The 20,194-nt window shown below is 36.8% G+C and overlaps 1 protein-coding gene across 2 annotated transcripts in view; it reads left to right on the forward strand.

The window, feature by feature from the left end:
• Positions 1-20,194, forward strand: part of LOC149791610 (major facilitator superfamily domain-containing protein 6-like) — a 70,238-nt gene that overhangs the window by 37,311 nt on the left and 12,733 nt on the right. The window contains exons 1-3 of one of the 2 annotated variants that reach the window (XM_089970169.1): positions 4,831-5,062; positions 13,664-14,531; positions 16,162-16,315. In XM_089970169.1, the coding sequence (XP_089826295.1) occupies positions 13,750-14,531; positions 16,162-16,315 (936 nt within the window). In that variant the 5' untranslated portion in view covers positions 4,831-5,062; positions 13,664-13,749. Of the gene's footprint in view, positions 1-4,830; positions 5,063-13,663; positions 14,532-16,161; positions 16,316-20,194 lie in introns of those variants that run through there. The other variant, XM_089970168.1, reaches the window with a different exon arrangement.

Genomic DNA, 20,194 nt, shown 5'->3' on the forward strand with positions numbered 1-20,194 from the left:
TTAGGAGGGCTTGAACTATATGTGTAAAGTTCTACGATGTATGCAGTGTGTCAGTTTATAGTGAAGTTTAGCACTGGGGTATCATGCCACAGATATGTAGCATGATGTCACACCCATTCACATTAACCTGACACCATGCCGACCAGTCCTAACACTAACCTCTTGATGCTGAGCGCCTAGCGAGGGAGCTACTAGTATCATTTTTATAGTCTTTGATATGACTCGGTCGGAGTTCGAACCCTCGACCTCCCGCATCAGAGGCGGTCGCTCTAGCCATTAGGCCACAGGAGCGGTGTCAAAGGACCTGAAGCTGACCAAAGATGAATGACACTTATGGCACATAAGAAAAAATATTGAATATAAATGTAACCTATTTTACATATACATACGGGGTAGTGAATATCATTAAAACATATTTCACTTTAATAAATTTAATCGGATATTGCAATCTTTGACACTTAGTAAATCGATGTATGCTTGACTCACTTCACATCATACGTCCTTTTATCAGACTGCCCACATGTGCTTAATTTTTTTTTACTTCTGGCCGTGAAGGTATATCAATTATATGGGCTATTCTTGTTTTTGTTCCTGTAGATCTTGCAGTTCGTGTGTTGTTTGTTTTTGTTCTGCTCTTTTTTTCTGTTTTCGGATGAGTGGATAAAGAGAGCTGATCACATAAAATCACATAAAAATCGAAGAGAGAGTTGTGGTCATTCAAACAAATTCAGTTAAAGGCACAATAGTGCAGATGAAGGTGAATTTTCTTGCAGTATTCTCTCGTGTGATACCAGTGATAATCGCAGAGTGGGGGAGTCAAATGGCATATTGACAGCGGTTAAAAGATCACAATCTACTTGCCAATATCCTTTTCACCCCCTCCTCGCGACATTTCTGGTATCTCAGTCGCGAATATTGTGAAACTAATATCTAAATTTACATCAGTCCTTTAACCCACTCTTCAGTCGATATTTAATAATTGAAATTACATTCCTAAACTTATCATTTCTTTGTAATTTCTGCATAGAATGCTCACTTTATTTTTTTTCCTCAGTATTTCACTTGTCATTGAGTGAGCCCTGGGTGGCTGACTGGTCCAAACAGCTCGCTTTCACAGATTACATCCATCTCATCTCTCTCCGCGTGGGTTTGAGTCTCTGGCTCGGCCAGTGTGGGTATATGAGAAAAAATACCAGTAGCTTCCCATGTGTCTGTGGTTCTTTCCATGGTTTTCAAGGGTTCTTTCTCTGCCAATTATTCTGGCAGCCATGTATAGCCTATCGTGTGCTGAAAAATGGCATTAAACCCCAAAACAACGAGAACAACTTGTAATGGAAACTATTGCAAGCTATGGGATAATTCCCTTTTTATTCCTACCGATTCCATATTGATTGTATCTGAGACATGTGTTAGATACTGTCTTTGATTTTGTCTAACTGGGGACTTCTGGGGTATTTTTGGTAACTGCAGTCTGACAAAAAGTTGTTGCCCAGTCTTTGGTATCATGCTGTTTGATTGTAAATTTTCACATATCCAGAGGAGAGAGAGAAAGAGAGAGAGAGAGAGAATCCGGATGTTTGTGCATCGGTTTGATACAACATTGGAGACTAACTTATGACAAGCTATGCGGAAATTAACAACACCAAGACATGATCCGGGTTGTCGAATGAATTACCTCGGTATATACAATATATATACAACTTAAAGGCTAAAAGTCTTCATGGAACATCTAGCTAACGAAATACATTTACAAGTTCACATTAGGCTGAATTTTCTTCTAAAGAGATAAGATAAAGGAGTTCCTGTTGTAGAAGTTGCTAATATTAAATACATTGACATAACTCGATTCGTGTTCATCAGCTCAAAGTCAACGATTTTCTTCATATATTTCCTTCTTGACTCAATGCTGACTGACAACATCTAACAAAGTTATTATCGACTGTTACCACCCTAGGTCATAGTTTCTCATTTACAAACTATATGCGTCAATCTTGTTATACGTAAAAAAAAATGTGATTATCATATTTTCCTTATGTCTGCATAAAAATAGAACAAATACGAGTATTTTAATAAGGTTGATTCTCCGATTAACAATGACAATTAACAATACAATTAACAATACAATGACAATCTTTAGATTTGCATCCATTATCGATGAATCATACTCAAAATGAGCAGAGGTATGTGCGCGGGGGGGAGGGAGGGGGGCCAGGTGACATGACTTGGGCCATGGGTTATAAGTTACATTCGCGTTGATAATACTACTCTAGTGTGTTTCATGTTGATAATGAAGTTTATATAAGTACCTTCAGCTCGTATTAACTCTGGTTTTTATTTTATGTTGTTTTTGTTTGTTTTCTGGCTTGGGCTTTTTTGGTTGAATCAAGGGATATGCCCCCCCCCCCCTTGAGGTATAGAATCTGTACCTTTAAATTTACATATAACAAAATCAAAATAATTGTATGATGGTATACCTGAATAGGGACATTGATTTTGTAAACAACATAGCTAATATTTATATGTGCATATAGATTAAACATTATGATCATTATCAATGGAGGTAAACATGTTTATCTTAATCTGAGTCTAGGACATTGGTATTTCCCCTTTGAAAAACCGTGTATACTGGATGTTTGCCATGGTCTTTTTTTATAATTTTAGTAATAGACCATATCTTGCTGACAACTTATAATGTTCTAGAAATGAACTTTTGACCCTCGTCCTGGTTCTATTATTGTGTCTTAGTTTATTTTTAATAATGGTGTTTACTTGAAAAATTACTCATTCTTGCTTTAACATCTTGAAGCTGAATCAGTCTTGTTGTGTTCAGATTTTCATTTGAGTGGAATTATTTATTCAAAATATTATTCATTGGATATACAAAGTGCTCATCAATAATATTCTTCAACAGAAACGTTAATTTGGAATTATAGTGAATTCAGGCAACGACATTTCTGGAATATATTGTTGTGATACATTAAAAGACTTAGCAAATCGCCACAATCGAGGCCATCGGCACATTATCACATTCGAGACTACAGGCACATCAACACATGCAATGTTGGAAATTATTTGGAATACCAATGGAATTCAATTGGAACTTAGTACGCTTGGACTTCAGCTAGAACGTTTAGTACTAGCAAGTTCTTTTTAAATTTTCACTTTGTATTCTAGGGAAATATATTATTTGTTGAATTCTATAAAACTTAATGCAATTCGCTCTTTTCTGTTACTTAAAGACCATAGAGTCGTAACAACATACCATTTACCAAGGTGTGTGATATATTATAGGAGCCATTTTGTGCTCTCGTCGTATATGGAAAACTTAACATATCAATCATATATTAATGTAGCCTTCAAGACATTTTGACCCCAGGGTCAAGTTTAAAGTGAGTGAATAAGAATTCCCTTGATATCGACTTCCTATTGTATGTAGATTTACAAAGTGTCCCTGAACCAGCTGATACTTGTTAAGTGTGTGCGAGTGTTTGTTCCTGTGTTTGTGTGTGAAGGGGTAAATATTATATGATCTGGCGCTTGGACGTACTTTACAGCAATTCAAGCAAGCACAAAGGCCAATAAACGCCTTTTTAAAGGTGCAATGTATGTATTAGATGTTCTTGCTTGTTATAAAAGACGTCACATTGCTACCAGAACAGATGGACAAAACTATATGAAAGAATAGCAATCAATTAAACTCATTAATTCAAGCCTTCGCAAATTTTCACATATTTTGTTTTCTCAGTTTGGAAAAGGACTGTTATAGTATTATTATAATCCATTAGAGAATGGAAACGTTAATTTATTCAATAAGAACTCTTGTCCACATTGAGTCTATTTAATCTTTCTACTAGAGGTCACATCTGAATGACGAGTCAGGTGGCTGGATTAAGGTTATGTAGTGAGTGAACATGTATTTCATAACAGAGTTAAAAATATCATAAAGTAACCAACCTCACGCACTTACCTACCTACATACCTACTTACTTACCTGCTTACCTAAACATCTTGTGTTCCATACAAAAGTAGCGTTTATTTCATAATACGTAAATGTGTAAAAATTCACTTCGTCGCGAGTCTCACTGAGGGAATTATCTAAGGCATTCGCCTGTATAGGCCATCCCTACTTTGTCCGCGCGAGTTCGAATATGGGGTCAATCCACTTTGAGTATGTAAAACAAAAGTTCGCCAGTAGATTCCCGTGGATAGATGTGTGATGTGATGTGATTTGGATTTTTAACGTAGTTTTAACAATTATTCAGTCCTATCGCTACGATGTCTGCAGTGTGGCAGTTTATAGTGATGTCTAGCATTGGGGCATCATGCTGTTAGTACCATTTTTGTAAGTCTTTGATATGACTCGGCCTGGGATCGAACCCACGACCTCCTGCATCCGAGGCGGACGCTCTACCGTGGATAGATGATTCTTCCCGCTGTTTTTCTGGGCTTTCCCTGCACTGAAATTGGCTGGTCGTCATGTGTGGCGTGCCATTTTCCGAAAAATAGCGTTTAACTTCACAAACCAATCAATTCGTTGCTCGTATATGACTTTTTTTTTTTGAACTGGCGTAGTTGCACTGTACAGGTAAAGGAGAATGTCTCAGTAAAATAAATGATATCAGCATTGGGAGTAATACCACATCGGATTGATCAGAATAGTTTCCGGTAAGAGTTTCGGTCAATTGAAGTTTCATTACATAGGAGCAATCAAAATAATCCAAGGCACACCAATATTGACCAATCAAATGCATTTTCAATAGTCTTTTCAAAACCACCTTAAGTGGGAAATGACACAACATAGCTAATCTTTTTATCCCACATCCCTATTCACTTCACTAATGCAGATGTACATGCTGGCCCGGAGACATACATAATGGATCCCTATGAATACCTTATGTATACCTCCAGGCCAACATGTATATATCAATAGATGACGTAGGAACATCGCAGCCACAATCCCAAAGCTTGACAGTTTGGCACAAGACAGCAACAGTATGGTAAAGGAAGCATACACCTTGTGAGCTGTTATTTATTGTATATGACAAGATGAGGACATAACCAGGTAGGTGGTTTTAATTTGAATTTTCTTCCTAAATTACCTTTGATTAAAAAATGTAATATTTGCTTACTTTAACAGAGGCTCTCGAATCAGAGTTTATGGCATGGACGAAGTACAAGAAAGAGCGAAATGGGACCGATTGGAAAACTGTGTTACCTTGATGAAAATAAAGTTGCGATGATTGTATCGCCACGATTAAAATATGCGTCAGTTAAACGCGAGCGAGTATATTTTTGTCTTTACGTTCTTGTCTTGCTGGATACAAACATGTACATAGTCTTTATCTCATATGTCACACAATGTCTCACACATCGAGTTTCTCATCTCATGAGCCACATCAAGGCACACATATTTGGCAAACAAACCCAAGCTGTTTAGATATTTCATCAGATTCTGACAAACAAAAATTCTTTTCACATTTAAAACGTTATAAACATAATTCTTGATAAACGCCATCAACATTATGAATATGAATATTGTTTCCTTAGTCCTATTCGCCATTCCTATTTAATAGTGATTGCGATAGTTTTATGTTCATCTCTCGCTCGACATCTCCCCCGTTTTCCTATTTGCTCTCTCTCTCTCTCTCTCTCTTCTGTAAAGGTTAACTATAAAATTAACATATAAATCGTCCAACATAGGCATTAAAATCTAATCTTTTTCTTTTTAAATGAATAATATTCTTTCAAGAAATGTATTGTTATCACCTACATGCTTTTCTGTTGTTTTTTTTTTAAAGCTTGTTGTTGTTGTATAGACACACAAAAAACAACTCTGCACTACACAATTGAAATACGAATAAATTATAAATTATATCCAAGCCAGAATTAGCAACCCAAGTCAACACCCTCACCCCGGTCAGTAAATGTTATAATCCTTGCTTTAACACAAACTAGGGTACATCAGACTTCATGTACACTCTCCTTTCAAACGAGACGAGGTAAATTACATTTACATTGTAGCTAAATACTCCAACTCAACAATGAGAATTATATACGAAGACCAGACTACACCGTGTTTATGTTACTGGGCCTAAAACTGTGACGATTAGGGTCATCACGACATTTTTCTTTCTAGTCTAGTGCACTGGTGTGTAAAGATGTTTTGACGTGCCCTCTTGTTGATTTTATCCTATTCACATGGTCTTTTGCACTCACTTTCCCGTCACGTGCCTACGGATAAGTCTAATCAATGACGTATCGTTGATTTAATTGTTGACGTAATTCAGTGAAAAAAAAACTCTTTTGAGTCGTTTATAAAAAAAAACTTTCATTTGAAATGATTAAGTGTACTGTTGTTTGTTGTTTTCGTTTTTTTTTTTTCTTTTCATAAATAAACAAACTCTTTATGTAAACAGACAACACTGACGGTATCGTCAGTGGTGGTGCTTGTAGCACTTAAATGGCGATGTCCGCAAACAATATTTGTGATGAAGTGTATATGAAAGGATAACAAGAAATCTAAGTACAATATATGTGAGCAATTAGATTACCAAATTAATAGTTTTTTTTAAAAAAAATTTTAAGTTGTCGCCAGCAAGGAGGAAAGTAAGATTTTAAGCATAATGAATAACGGTGAAAACGATTTGTTGATGCAGGCCACACATGTGACAATTGTATTGAAAATAATATTATGTTCATATAATATAACATGCATAAAGTTATTTACAAAATGGATTTACTATAGTATGTGGTAAACTATTTAGTTGACATTCAGACCTGAATGTAAATTTTTAAACCATCAGACCAAAAAAAACAATCCATTTGGGAGCTGAGACCGACATAACACAGGAACCATGCAAGTCACCCACTTTGCATGGGGCCTGTGCAGCTCCAAAAATGGACAGTGGCCCGCATCAACCCCGCCTTCCATCCCTTTCTTGGGAAAACCATACAATCAAGAATGACAGGCATGCAGTATGCACACACATCAATGTATAAAAGGTATATGGCGAGTGAAATAGAAAGGAAAATAAACATACATCCTTAGACTTAGGCAAGCATGTGTTCGGTCTGTTGAATGGTAGATTTTTCAAATGCAAAATATGGCATTCTGCCTAAAGACATTCATGGCTCCCAAGTGAGAAGGATATCAATGCCAACTGTGAAAATTGCAAACAGTGAAAGAATATTAACGCTGTTATATCAGCGTTAGAGTTCTATATTTCCTGAATTCCGCAGAATTAAGGCCTTCGGTGATACACGGCTGTGGTCGTTATTTGGCCCATGTTCCTCCTGTGTACTTTCCCTGTCGTATTCATTTGCAGTGAACCCACTTGCCATTCTGATGAGATTAATGTGTTCTTGTCTGTGTACCCACTAAACCTGAAATGGAAAGCAACATTTGTGCGAGTATTTATGTGTACGTGAAAATAACGCGATCTCTCTATCTCTCTCTCTCTCTCGCTCTCTTCTATGATTATGATGGATCATGCACTTGGAGGTGGATTTATAAGAGTGCAACTAAGAACTCCTGATTCCGTTTGCGTGCTAACTTAATTGAGTTCAGAAATGAATTACAAGAGACAAGCCCTTCGCTGCAGCAGTTGTTGCTGCTCCGACTCTAAAGCTATGACTCTTGAAGCATTTTGGATCAAAATTGCAGAACTGCAAAGCAAGTCTGAGCTGTGCATTGAATTCTGCACGAATTATAGGTGTTTGGAAAATACATAAATATTGGGCCTGGACCAGTACCTCGCATTTGGCTGTATCGCTGGAGATTTGAGACAGGAGAGACTACATCATTATTGTTTTTATGAATTTTTAAAGTGAACTTTTTGCCCTGGCTGTGTTTGAAGGTGTTGAATGTTAGAGTGATGGAGTGGAGGTCAAGAACCAACTGATCAGTGTGCAACAGATTATCGTTATAATGGCTAAGGGATTGCACTGTGATCTCCCCAATTCTCAGGAAGGCATGAAATAGGAGCTGTTGGTACCAAGAAGCTGTAGTGCGAGTTGTAGCGTTAATAACTGTATTCCTGTGGCATGCTTGCAGCAGTTCCTGTATTAGGAAGGAGATTGTAGGGTCTGCATAATTATTATTTTGTGTACGAAACCAGTGACAGATATGTAAGAGGATATTGTTGCTGAGGCATAGTGCTTGTTCACTAGATGAGAGATGAATAGTTCCAAATTAGCCTGAGAGACTGGTATATAGGTTTCCAAGGTATATTATGCAGTGAAAGCTCGATATAGATTCCAGCTGCGTCGGTATTCTGCTTTCGACATTTGTGTCAAGGTATTGTCCAGTAGAGTATCAAGTGTTTTTGTTAATGAATCAAGTTGGGAAGTGACGGTATTTATAGCCCCAAAAGGTCATCGTCTGGCTAGGAAGAAATGTTTTTTTCCACAGACATGAGAATACCAATATCTGCACAAAGAATTAAGGATTGGTCTAATTTGTCCTTACAAGTGTTATAGTTTGATTCCAATAGCAGAAAGCCATCTAAAACATGTCCCATGTAGACAATGCCCAATTTGTGTATTGCAACCCAATGTAATGCAGTGCTTAAATATTCAAAGATTTGACAACTGGAGATACAGCCCATAGGAAGCCACTTGTCATAATACTACATGTCATTCCTTGTGAAGCCAAACATGATATTGAGTCAGGCAGAGTGGAACAATCCTGAAGGCACTAGCTGTGTCTGTTTTTGCCATAACACAACCTGTACCAAGTTTTCTTTAATGATTTTAATAGCGTGTTCCACAGTTTGATATTTAACAACACATTTTTTGGGAGATATACCATCATTTATAGAAAACACCTGAGGATCTGACAAATGGTGAATGATGCGAAAGGTACCAGGTGTTTTCGTTGGAACCAAGCCGGGGGTGTGGGTATGTTTGAAATAGTGAAAAAGTGTGGCTCATGAAAGGATACGTAAACCTGCCAGCATAAAGTTCTTTGTCTATTTTGTCTTGAACAACCTCTGGGTTTTGTATAGCTGATCTGAGATTATGAGTTGGAATAGGTGACAGAGAACCCTGATGCCCCACATGAAATCCAAATGTAAATCCATGTGTCAAGAAATGTATCCTGGAAGTCTTGTACCCTTTTAACCAATGATGTAATCTGTTTAACATGAGTTTAGCATTATGTCATTGTTACTGTCAGTCACGCGGACTGAATGGTGTGCCTCACCCGGTTTAGGTTTCTGCACGATAGCTTCAGTTTTAGGGGACGAATTTACACTAAACTTGCTGTTTTGTTTGTTTGTTTATTTCTTTTTTCTCTCATAAGAAAAAGGAACAACTCAACTTATACAACTATTAAATTATAAGAAATATATTTCAAAGAAATGGCGTTCATGTTCCTTTCTGCCCAACAACATTTTTATTTCGGGTCTTCAGCATTAAGTTCAAGGTCACAGTTTATTAAATAGATTTTACTTGTCATTTTATTTCCTCAAAATAACTTTTAAGTTCTAATAAACATTAAACGGAATTAAGGATTTAATTATCTGCCCAGGCAGGAAGCCTTGCTATTTGGGTGCTAAATTCTTGAAGTAGAGGGTAACATTTCTGAAATATAGTTAGCATTTGCACGTCACGCAATAATATGTTTAGTACTGAAAGGCATATTTATTGAATTGTTCCTATACAGTATTCGTATTCCTTTGTCAAAGGAAGAAGCAAACTCTTTGAAGGCCAACGACTGAAAGGTCAAGGTCAATATCAATGTCACTTACAATTAGCTTTGTCATTATGCTTTAGTTTCTAATGATGACTTAAGCTATAACGGCCGTGGCGTGCCAATCTTTCTCACAAAAATTAAACTATGGGCCCCTTCCCAATAAAAAGTAGCTTTTGGGGAATTTTGCTCGCCCCTCCCCGCACACTCACACAGATTGCTGTGTATGTTGCTTGGGCGGTTACTACGCAACAATATAGGGGTAAAATTCCAACCTTTTTTCAAGAAAAACATTTGTTTCTCATAGTCCAGTAAGGAGTTCTGGGGTGGTGTATTTTGAAGGTTAAAAGTCAAGGTTATGGTAACCGGAAATGTTTTTACCTGTGCATTTAATTTCTGCAAAAAAAAAAAAAAAAAAATAGCCGATGTTCTTGTTGATAACGTTACACCAAACTGTACTGTTAATGGTTACTTTATGTTAGAAATAAACTTTCTCATTTGAGATTTAGTAATTTGAAGTCCAGTGTACATTTAATAAGAAATAATAGAGTTTGCCTTTGTATTTCGTTTATGTGCCGTAATTTCAGTTCTAAGGGAGAGATTATAATAAAATCTGGTAACGGAATGATGAGCATTTCTTGGAACGGGATAGAAGTATTTTTCTGGAAATAAATTTTAACACTATGTAAATTAATAAAATTAATAGCTGTAAGTATGAATATGTATATATTTTTCAAATTTGTCTTCCACGAACTTTATATATATATGACATTGCTATCAAATAATAGGCCAGTCAAAAAGTTAGTGGAAGATGCAAAAGCCAGACTTTCAATCTATGTCAATATTTTTTTTAACAATGCATACAAATGTGAAAAACCCTTTGTAATTATAGAATTCTTTAAAGAGAATATTGGTTTGGCAATTATAATATCCGTCAAAACGACTACATATTAGCGGTCAATGTATATTAATATAATCAATATCACTGTCAAAATTCATATTTATATGACAGAACGTGCCTAATTATTTCTAACCAATATTCGATATAATACAGAGAGAGAGAGAGAGAGAGAGAGAGAGAGAGAGAGAGAGATTGTATAGTATATATCAGCGCTTCTAATACGCAATAACTAACTATAAGCTGTTTTTTCTAATCCGTTACATCCATTAAACCATCTGCACGTTAGACGTGTGGTTATAATAACGAACTCATATAACTGATTGTGCCTACATATTCGATATTGCGCTGACAGAGAAAGAGAGTCAAATTTTCTAGTATATCATTCAGTGTTCTCGCAGGTCCTGGAATCCTAGCACAATTCTGGAATTTAAAGAAAAATTTCAAGGGCCTGCAAAGTCATGGAATTTCTCAATACCTCGCAAAGTTTTAGAGAATTTCTGGAATTTCTGGCGATGGAGTACAAAAAATAATTTGTAATTTCATAGATCGCCAAGCACCAATTAAAAAAAAAACTTGTTTTTAATACGACACAATTACCATCGATAATGCAAAATGTTGTGATCCTTGAGTTTTGTGAAATGGCTGGAAATTTAGTACATCATCACCCCTTAACCCAAGGGGTCGTTAGGGCACCACAGTTGACTTTACAACCAATTCTCTTCATCTTTCCCTGTTCTCTACTGCCCTTTGGGAATCTCCAAATCCCATACCTGTCCACTCTTTAATGTTTTCTTCCTACCTCTTTTTCTGTCTGCCTGTTCTCCTGCACCCTCGCACTTAGCTTTGAAAAAAACTTAATGGAAATGTTAGTATTAACCCGTATCAGCAATATAGCGTATGTAAAAGAACTTGAACAGCTGAACAAAATCTTAAAATGATGTGGCCCCAACCGCATGAAATTTGATACCTTTGACTCTATCATATGACTCAGACTAAACAACTCCACATACCTATCTTTTAATGAAAAAGTTAATATTAAAATAATATTTGAAAAAAGACACTTTATTGCAGCACCTGCCAAGCGTTGGCGTAATTAGATGACTACGTAATGGATTAGTTCGGAGGAGTGGGAGATACAAACCAACCCTGAAACCGGCGGTCCTGGGTTCGAACTCAGAAAGTGGCGATGTGCTTTCTTCTAATGTAAAATTTAAATCATCGTGTTTCAGGATCAACACAGCGACAGGAACAAAAACCACAACAGCAACAACGAGAAAAACCATTGGTTTTTCAAGTTCTGCGTTATCGTCTGTATGTGTAAAAACGAACATAAATAAAATAAAATGCGATATTTTGAAAGGACGACGGAATATGTTTTCATACGTTAAGACCTTTAAGCTGTTTATCTTAATGCGCCGTTCAAATATAGCTCTGAATGCTTTACAGGACTCATATTTGCGAAATATTTTGGACACGAAATTGTAGGTCATGATGCTTGACCAGGACTCGTGTTCATATTGTACACGAAATTTTGACAACGTTCCAAATTGAGTTTTTCAGTTATTTCAATGAAATCATTAAAATAACACCATCATACAGAATTAGATTAGTATGCCTCGTCTCCTTATTGGCATAATTCACATAATCTGTGAGCTCTACGTCTATTTTCTAACTTAAAAATGTTGTTCGAGTCTGGTTTATTTTTTTTCTCGCCATGACAGTGTTTCATTACGCAACAAAGTAATACCCTCTTAACAAGGTGCAGCAAGGAAAGACCGGTTTAGCACATCATTGTGGTTTAAAAACGTCTTTCAGGAAACTCATAGAATTGATCCATCACTGTTATTGACAGCATAATTTACGTCATATGACCTTTTTCACTCTATTCGGCCTTTTGTTTCACGGTCTTGTTGATACTTTTCTGTTCAGTAGTAGTAGTAAAAGTAATAATAATAATAAGAAGAAGAAGAAATGTTAGCAGTAAGCGTAGTAGTAGTATCATTATTACTATCTTCTTCACTTGGTGTCCTGTTTGGTCGAGTGGTCTATTCGCGTCTTTTCAAGTATCGGCTCGACCAACGTGGGTATGTGAGAAATCCTGCCAATAGCTTAGTGTGGGTAGATGGTTCTTCTCGGTGTCTTCCTGGGTCTTTACTGGACGCCATGTGTAGGTTTTCATGCATTGGAAAATGGCACCACACCCTACCCAGAAAAAAACAACATTTTTTTAATTGTCTTTTTTAAGTCATGGGTGCAGTATCTCTTGAGAATGACAATACAAATTGAGCTAATGGGTTCCTGACAGCAAAATACTGACAACAGGCATAATTTTATAATATTAATTGATATTATAGTCGGGAACAGACATATAACAGACAAGTCGTTTAACAGATATAATGAGCCAGTTGCCTTTAGAGTTCGCTGAAAACAGCTTTAACTGTAATTCTTCATTTCTCAACAATTGCTGGATATTTTTAACACTGTTTATGTGTTATTTCTGTCGAATGATTCACTGAAGATCTCTGAAAATATTGTGTTTTGAATAATTATGCTGCATAAATTTACAAAAGAAAATATAACTTACAAAACGTAACTGTATGTATGTATGTATGTATGTATGTATGTATGTATGTATGTATGTATGCATGCATGTATGTATGCATGCATGCATGTATGTATCGGTGTATCGATGTGAACAATGCTGAGAACCGCTCCGGTGGCCTTGTGGTTAGTACGTCCACCTCGGATGCGGGAGGTCGTGGGTTTGAACCCCGGCCAAGTCATATCAAAGACTTATACAAATGGTACTAACAGCTGCCAAGCTAGGCGCTCAGCATGAAGAGGTTAGTGTTAGGACTGGTCGGCCTGGTGTCAGGATAATGTGACTGGGTGGGACATGATGTCCCAGTGCTAGACATCACTATAAACTACCGCACTGTAGACATCGTAGCGATATGACTGATAAATTGTTAAAGATACGTTAAACACACACACACACACACACAATGCTGAGACATATGCGTAATGTATATATTTACATCCGTCTTTTCTAAATGTTTATTATCTTCCAGGTCACAGAACGCCGTTGCTTAACGTAAACTTGAATGAAGATAATGCCAATTAGAAGGCGTGCGGATTTCTAACACACTTAACGAAAATGGATATAGAACTAACGGTTTGTGAGCAAAAGGGCTCTTCAACTAACTCAACTTTAAAGACGGACGGGAAAGAAGAGGACCCCTTAACCGTCAAGGAAAGCTCCACATTTTGTCGGATAGACAAAGCATATTTTAGGATCGAGCCTGCCCTTATCAAATTTAAATGCTTCTATTTCTTTTTCCTCGGTGCTATTGGATCTGTGTTTCCTTTCTTGTCTATTTATTACAAACAACTTGGCCTTAGCCCTAATCAAATTGGGATTATTTCCGGTGTGCGCCCTCTGGCAGGATTCATTAGCGGACCATTATGGGGCTCTATAGCCGACAGGTTCCGAATAAGGAGGATTGTATTAATAGGTAGTGCATTTGGATGGCTAACTTTCATCACATCCATAGGATTCGTTCCACCAGCATCAAAGTCGGATATAATTTGCCCCCTTGTAGACGAGTTGCTAGGCAACAAAACTGTCCTTGCTAATGATTCAGCCCCCTTAACTCACTTTTCGCAATCGCACTCAACATCCTATCTTGCGCATGTTTTTCGGCTTAGACCTGACGTGACGCCGGCTAAGAGTTTACTGGAGGACCGAGGCTGGATGTTTGACCAAATTGACATGACACGTGTACTTATCACAATTCTTGTACTGGTGCTTTGTGGGGAAATTCTTCAAGCCCCCTGTGGAGCCCTTGCAGATTCAGCCGTCATTGGACAATTAGGCGACAAGGGGATTCATAAGTATGGACACCAGCGTGCGTTTGGAGCATTGGCCCTAGGCATATTGTAAGTACCCAAGTAGTCTCATTATGTGTTAGTAGTGGGGTCATGACTCATTATATGTTAGTAGTATGGACCATGACTCATGATGTGTTAGTATGTGTCATGACTCATGGAATGTGTTAGTAGTATGGTCATGACTCATATGTTAGTAGTATGGGTCATGACTCATGATAAGTTATTAGTATAGGTCATGAGTCATGATGTGTTAGTATGTGTCATGATTCATGATATGTGTTAGTAGTATTGGTCATGACTCATGATATGCTGGTAGTATGGGTCATGACTCCTGATATGCTAGTAGTATGGGTCATGACTCATGATATGCTAGTAGTATGGGTCATGACTCGTGATATGCTGGTAGTATGGGTCATGACTCATGATATGCTAGTAGTATGGGTCATGACTCATTATATGCTGGTAGTATGGGTCATGACTCATGATATGCTAGTAGTATGGGTCATACGGGATATCCTCCAGATCTTTTACATAAAAAAGCAGTAAAACTTGACAAATCTCAAAATAATCACAGGAGACTACATAAATAAGAGAATACAAATATCTGAGTTGGACAATTAAATTAAAATTTTCTACGAAGTTAACTAGTGTAGCAATAAATAGTAAACTCAGTGAACGAATAATTCATAGTTTGTACTTTTTCTATAACATGTGAGGTCTGTGAACTTTATGTATTTTAACTGTTCTAATACGTCATTTAATTACATTTATACCAAGCAAATTCGTTTTTTTAAATTGAATAAATACATATTCAAATTTCAAAAGTCACGTGCTATTACGAAACCACTTTCCCAAAGTCAGGTCTTCCATATTCATCTTTTGGAAGTTAGACCCCACCCCATTCCACACCGCTCCTGTGGCCTAGTGGCTAGAGCGTCCACCTCGGATGCAGGAGGTCGTGGGTTCAATCCACGTCCGAGTCATACCAAAGACGTACAAAAATTGTACTAAATGCTGCCTCGCTTGGCGCTCAGCATTAAGAGGTTAGTGTTAGGACTGGTCGGCCTGATGCCAGGATAATTTGACAGGGTGGGACATCATACTACATGTCTGCGGCATGTAAATTCTGTGTTACTCCTAAATGTTGAGACGTGTCTAATACTTATATTCTGAGTAACAAATTTATAAAATAAACGAACTGGACAAAAGTGACTGTAACCAGACCAATCTCTCTCTCTCTCTCTCTCTCTCTCTCTCTCTCTCTCTCTCTCAGATTATTTACTTAACTCCACACATATGTATTTATTCAGTTTGAAATTTGTTATGCCTATTAAAATAAGACATTTTTTAACCTTGTTTATCGGAAGTACTCAAACTGTTTTAACGTGAATAGTTAGACGTGTGCAATCCTATATTGTTTAATAAAATTAAAATGAAATGTGTTTAAAACAACACAAAACAAATTCGTTCGTAATAGTTGATTATTCTTCATTCTCCATCTTTTCTCCATTATTTCTGATGGGAGACATTTTGTGCTTGAATATTATGTGTCTGTTTAAAGCTTGTTCATTTTAATTAATTCTATCATCATTTATTATATTTTTCTGTCCAAAATTAGCACAATAACACATTATTTTATTAATTCGCCATTGGTCAAACCGATGATTTTTCGCTGCAGCTCTATGGTTGTGGGAAGCGTCGTCAGTACAACAAGAACAAAGACAACGATATGTGGTGTGGAGATAGTCGAAAGTAACTACCACATCGCTTTCTTTATATATGCTGGGGCCATGACTTGCTGTTTCATTATTGTGTGGTTCTTCAAGTTCAAGGTTAATATACTTTTTTCTGTTTGAGAATTTGTATTCCTCTCCACAAATGGGACAGCGCATATATCAGTCATTCTAATTTAAATGTTCCATTTGTCTTCCGAAATACTGAAATTATTAAAGTCTTTCATATCATCCAAATTAATAAGTATATACCAATTTTGGTTCCAAATGGAGACAAAATACCCACGTTGCCATAACAGTAGTATAGGACCACCTTCGGATAAACCTTTGGCAATATGAACTGTTTGACTTTAAACATATGTATCATATTCATTCGGATTACCTTTCTTTCTACGAGAAAACAATATGCCTCTGATATATGTCGGAGCAGTAATTTACCCCAAAAATCGTACATTTTATTGGCCTGAAATTTCTTTTCGAAAAAGGAAACTCAATCTCTTCGGATTATATCGACTATTGTACGATAAGACTAACTGTAGGATTGTTTAAGAGGTTGTGATTAAAAAATGGTTCGATACATTCTCGTGTATTTGGTCAATCCTTGTTTCGTAAATCCGAATGACAGCTATCGGCATACATTAAAGTTGCGATCTCTTGGATTGACCAGTACCTGTGAAAAGAGAGAATGTTCTGATTGCAACGAAAACGCCATGTATTTTTTTTTTTTTACATTACACAAATTACGTCTTGTTTCGCTTCAGTGTCATAAATGATTTTAATTATGAAATAGTTTCGCTTTTAATTCTGTAGACGCAGATTTTGTTTAAATATGGAAAAATCATCGTTCTAAAGCACTGTATGATACTTAAGGAATACACAAGTGAAACCATAGGTACATTTAGTCATACATAAGCAGATCCCGTACTTCATGTATATTCTTCTAGGCATGTTTTTCTTACCTGGCGTACAAAATACATTCACCCTCTCTCTGGACCTTAATTTGTGGAATATTTCATAAACCAATGCTCCGGTGACCTAAGTGGTTAGAGCGTCCGCCTCGGATACGGGAGGTCGCGGGTTCGAACCCCGGTCGAGTCATACCAAAGACTTATAAATATGGTACTAACAGCTGCCTCACTAGGCGCTTAGCATTAGGAGGTTAGAGTTAGGACTGGTCGGCTTGGTGTCAGAATAATGTAACTGGGTGGGACATCATGCTACGTGTCTGTGGCATGATGCCCCAGTGCAAGACACCCCTATAAACTGCCACACTGCATACATCGTAGCGATATGACTGAAAAATTGTTAAAGCTACGTTAAAAAATAAATCACACACACACACACATGCACGCACACACACACACACACACACACACACACATTACACAAACCGTCTATACTCGCTTATAAGAAGATTCCACATGCAAACTTCACAGACCAGATCTGCCGGCGCATCATGCGCCGGCAGATCTGGGTCTGTGCAGTTTGGGATGAGTAATAAGTAGAACAAACACTATAGACCTTGATCTGCAGGCGCATTATGCTGCGACAGATCAGGATCGTTGTTGTTTGCAGTTGTACTCGTCTTATAAGCGACTAAATACCACCTGCATGTAAATGCCTAGCATTAACATTGTATGGATTTGTATAAATACTCAATACACAACCTGAATTCTCGAAATTCCCTTCTTATACAATTTTTTCAAGAAATGTCCTCAAAATGGGCAACAAAAAACAAGAATGATCATTATTGTGTATCTACACAGACCAAATATCAATCCTACAAACAGTCAATCCTTTGTATGCATATAAGCCAACCACATATATAACCTGGAAAGTTTCAGTTATATTCTCCCACCAATGTAGCAGGAGAGGTGAAAACTTGCTACCTTTAGAAATGTTCTTAAGACGTCTTCGCATCAAGGAACCGGAGGGAAAAGTATAACCTTACATTAAGTTTAATTTATATCCTCCAAGCGGTTTGGGAGAAGCCATAACGTGATTTGTTCCAGAAGGTTGTAAATTTGCAAAACGTTCATTGTCTTTGAAGTATTTCTTGAAACGTTATTAATATGGGGTATATCTTGCGAAACATGTGTAAGGTGTAGAAGTCTGCCGGTTTCAAATCGAATTTTCACACATTTTTTACTCCTTGACAAACATTCTATGATGAAAATGTGTAACACTCACACACATTCTCCCCCTCCCCCGCATCCAGTAGAAGTATGGAACATACTTGTAATATTTATATGAGTATGAAGTTAAAAATAATTAGAGCTGAGAGGAGTGGGTGGGGGTCGGGTGGGACGACCTTGATCAGAAGGGCCACTCCGTCTCAAAGTTAATCATATAAATAGAATAAAATATCACCGAACTCTGATCATTACACTTTTTATAATTTGCATGGCATTTTCGACTTGTGACATCCATCGATATGCTTCATCCACATACATTTCCTCAACAGTCTTGAAGTGAAAGTATGGCAAGTAAAAAGTGGATAATAATGGTTACGGTGATGATGATGATAATGATGATGAAGGTGATGATGGTTATGAACGATGGTTGTTGTTGTAATTATTATTATTATTATTATTATTATTATTGATGTGGCTGTCATATTTTGTAATTACAGTTCAGTCTATTAATGGTAGTACTGGTACTTACTAGTCAGTGTTTGATGTAGTATCATTGCTACTGTTCTGTTGTTGGCATTGTTAGCTTCATCATCATCTTTATTATCATTGTTTTGGGTAGTTTTGTTTGGTTTGTTGGGGTTTTTCTTTTGTTTTTGAGTTGGGGAATGTATCGGGCGAGGGATTGTCATAGATGGGGTGAACATTTTTAGTAGATTATTTACCCCTTTTTGTAATTGTTTCATGTAGATTTTGCCAAATAGGAGTAAAAATTATATGAGCTGTAGTCTCAATATGACACGGGAAGGTTTTTTCTAATTCCAAATTTGTTTCTTTTTAGAATTAATATATGATTTCTTAGATAATTAAACTAAAAGGTATTATTTTTTCTCCACAGAAAAGAGAGTAAAAGTAACAGAATCTTTAAACAGAAGTTATGGGAAAATCATCACTTTTCTTATTTTTTCTCTATTATTATTATTATTATTATTGTTGTTGTTGTTGTTGTTGTTGTTGGTTGATGTCGTTGTTGCTATTCTGAATGAAAATTAAGGCGACGACTAAAAACCTACTGCTGATTTTGTCCATGTGGACATGTGGTTACGAAAGGTGAATTTCTAGTTTGTACAAATGGTTCACAGAAGCCTCTCTTTGCCTCTGTCTCTGTCTCTCGTTTTCTCTCTCTCTCTCTCTCTCTCTCTCTCTCTCTCTCTCTCTCTCTCTGAATGGCGATCCTGATGACGTTTACATTATATGCTTACAATATCTCATAATGAAAGAAAACAAATTACTCAAAAATGTATCTGAACTATGTCTGTGGTTTATTAACTTCCGTCACCATTAGCACAGTCCCCAGTAATAAAGCAGATTTACTCCGACAGGAACAAAATCACTTGCCTCGACCATATTCTATTTTCGGACTTCAAAAAGGGACTCTTAAGTGCCTAAATTCCAAATGTCAAACTAAATTACCGTGTATACTGTTTGGTTGTAATAAGAACCATTTTGCTAACCAGATGTAGTCAACCATCGTGTAATTACAAAATTGCAGCTCCTGCAACTTGGCAACATCACCGCGAGTTGTCTTTGCTTGATAACTAGAAAACTCAAACAGACGAAGTTCTTTTGGTAACTTTGTTAACGGAACTTAGAAACATGAGTAACCGTAATGAAAGAAATTGAAATCTGTTTCTTAAAACTCTAGTGCGTATTTCATGACGACGAACATATATTATTACAAACCTTTTTATTTGGATAATTTATAAATGGCGGTAACGGACGTTAGCCCCTTATGTCTCTGATATCATTTATATGTCTAAATTGTTAATTTGACATTTCTGTTTGA

Source organism: Sinohyriopsis cumingii, chromosome 9 (assembly GCF_028554795.1).
Source record: "Sinohyriopsis cumingii isolate HCF-2022 chromosome 9, ASM2855479v2, whole genome shotgun sequence".
NCBI lineage: Eukaryota > Metazoa > Mollusca > Bivalvia > Unionida > Unionidae > Sinohyriopsis > Sinohyriopsis cumingii.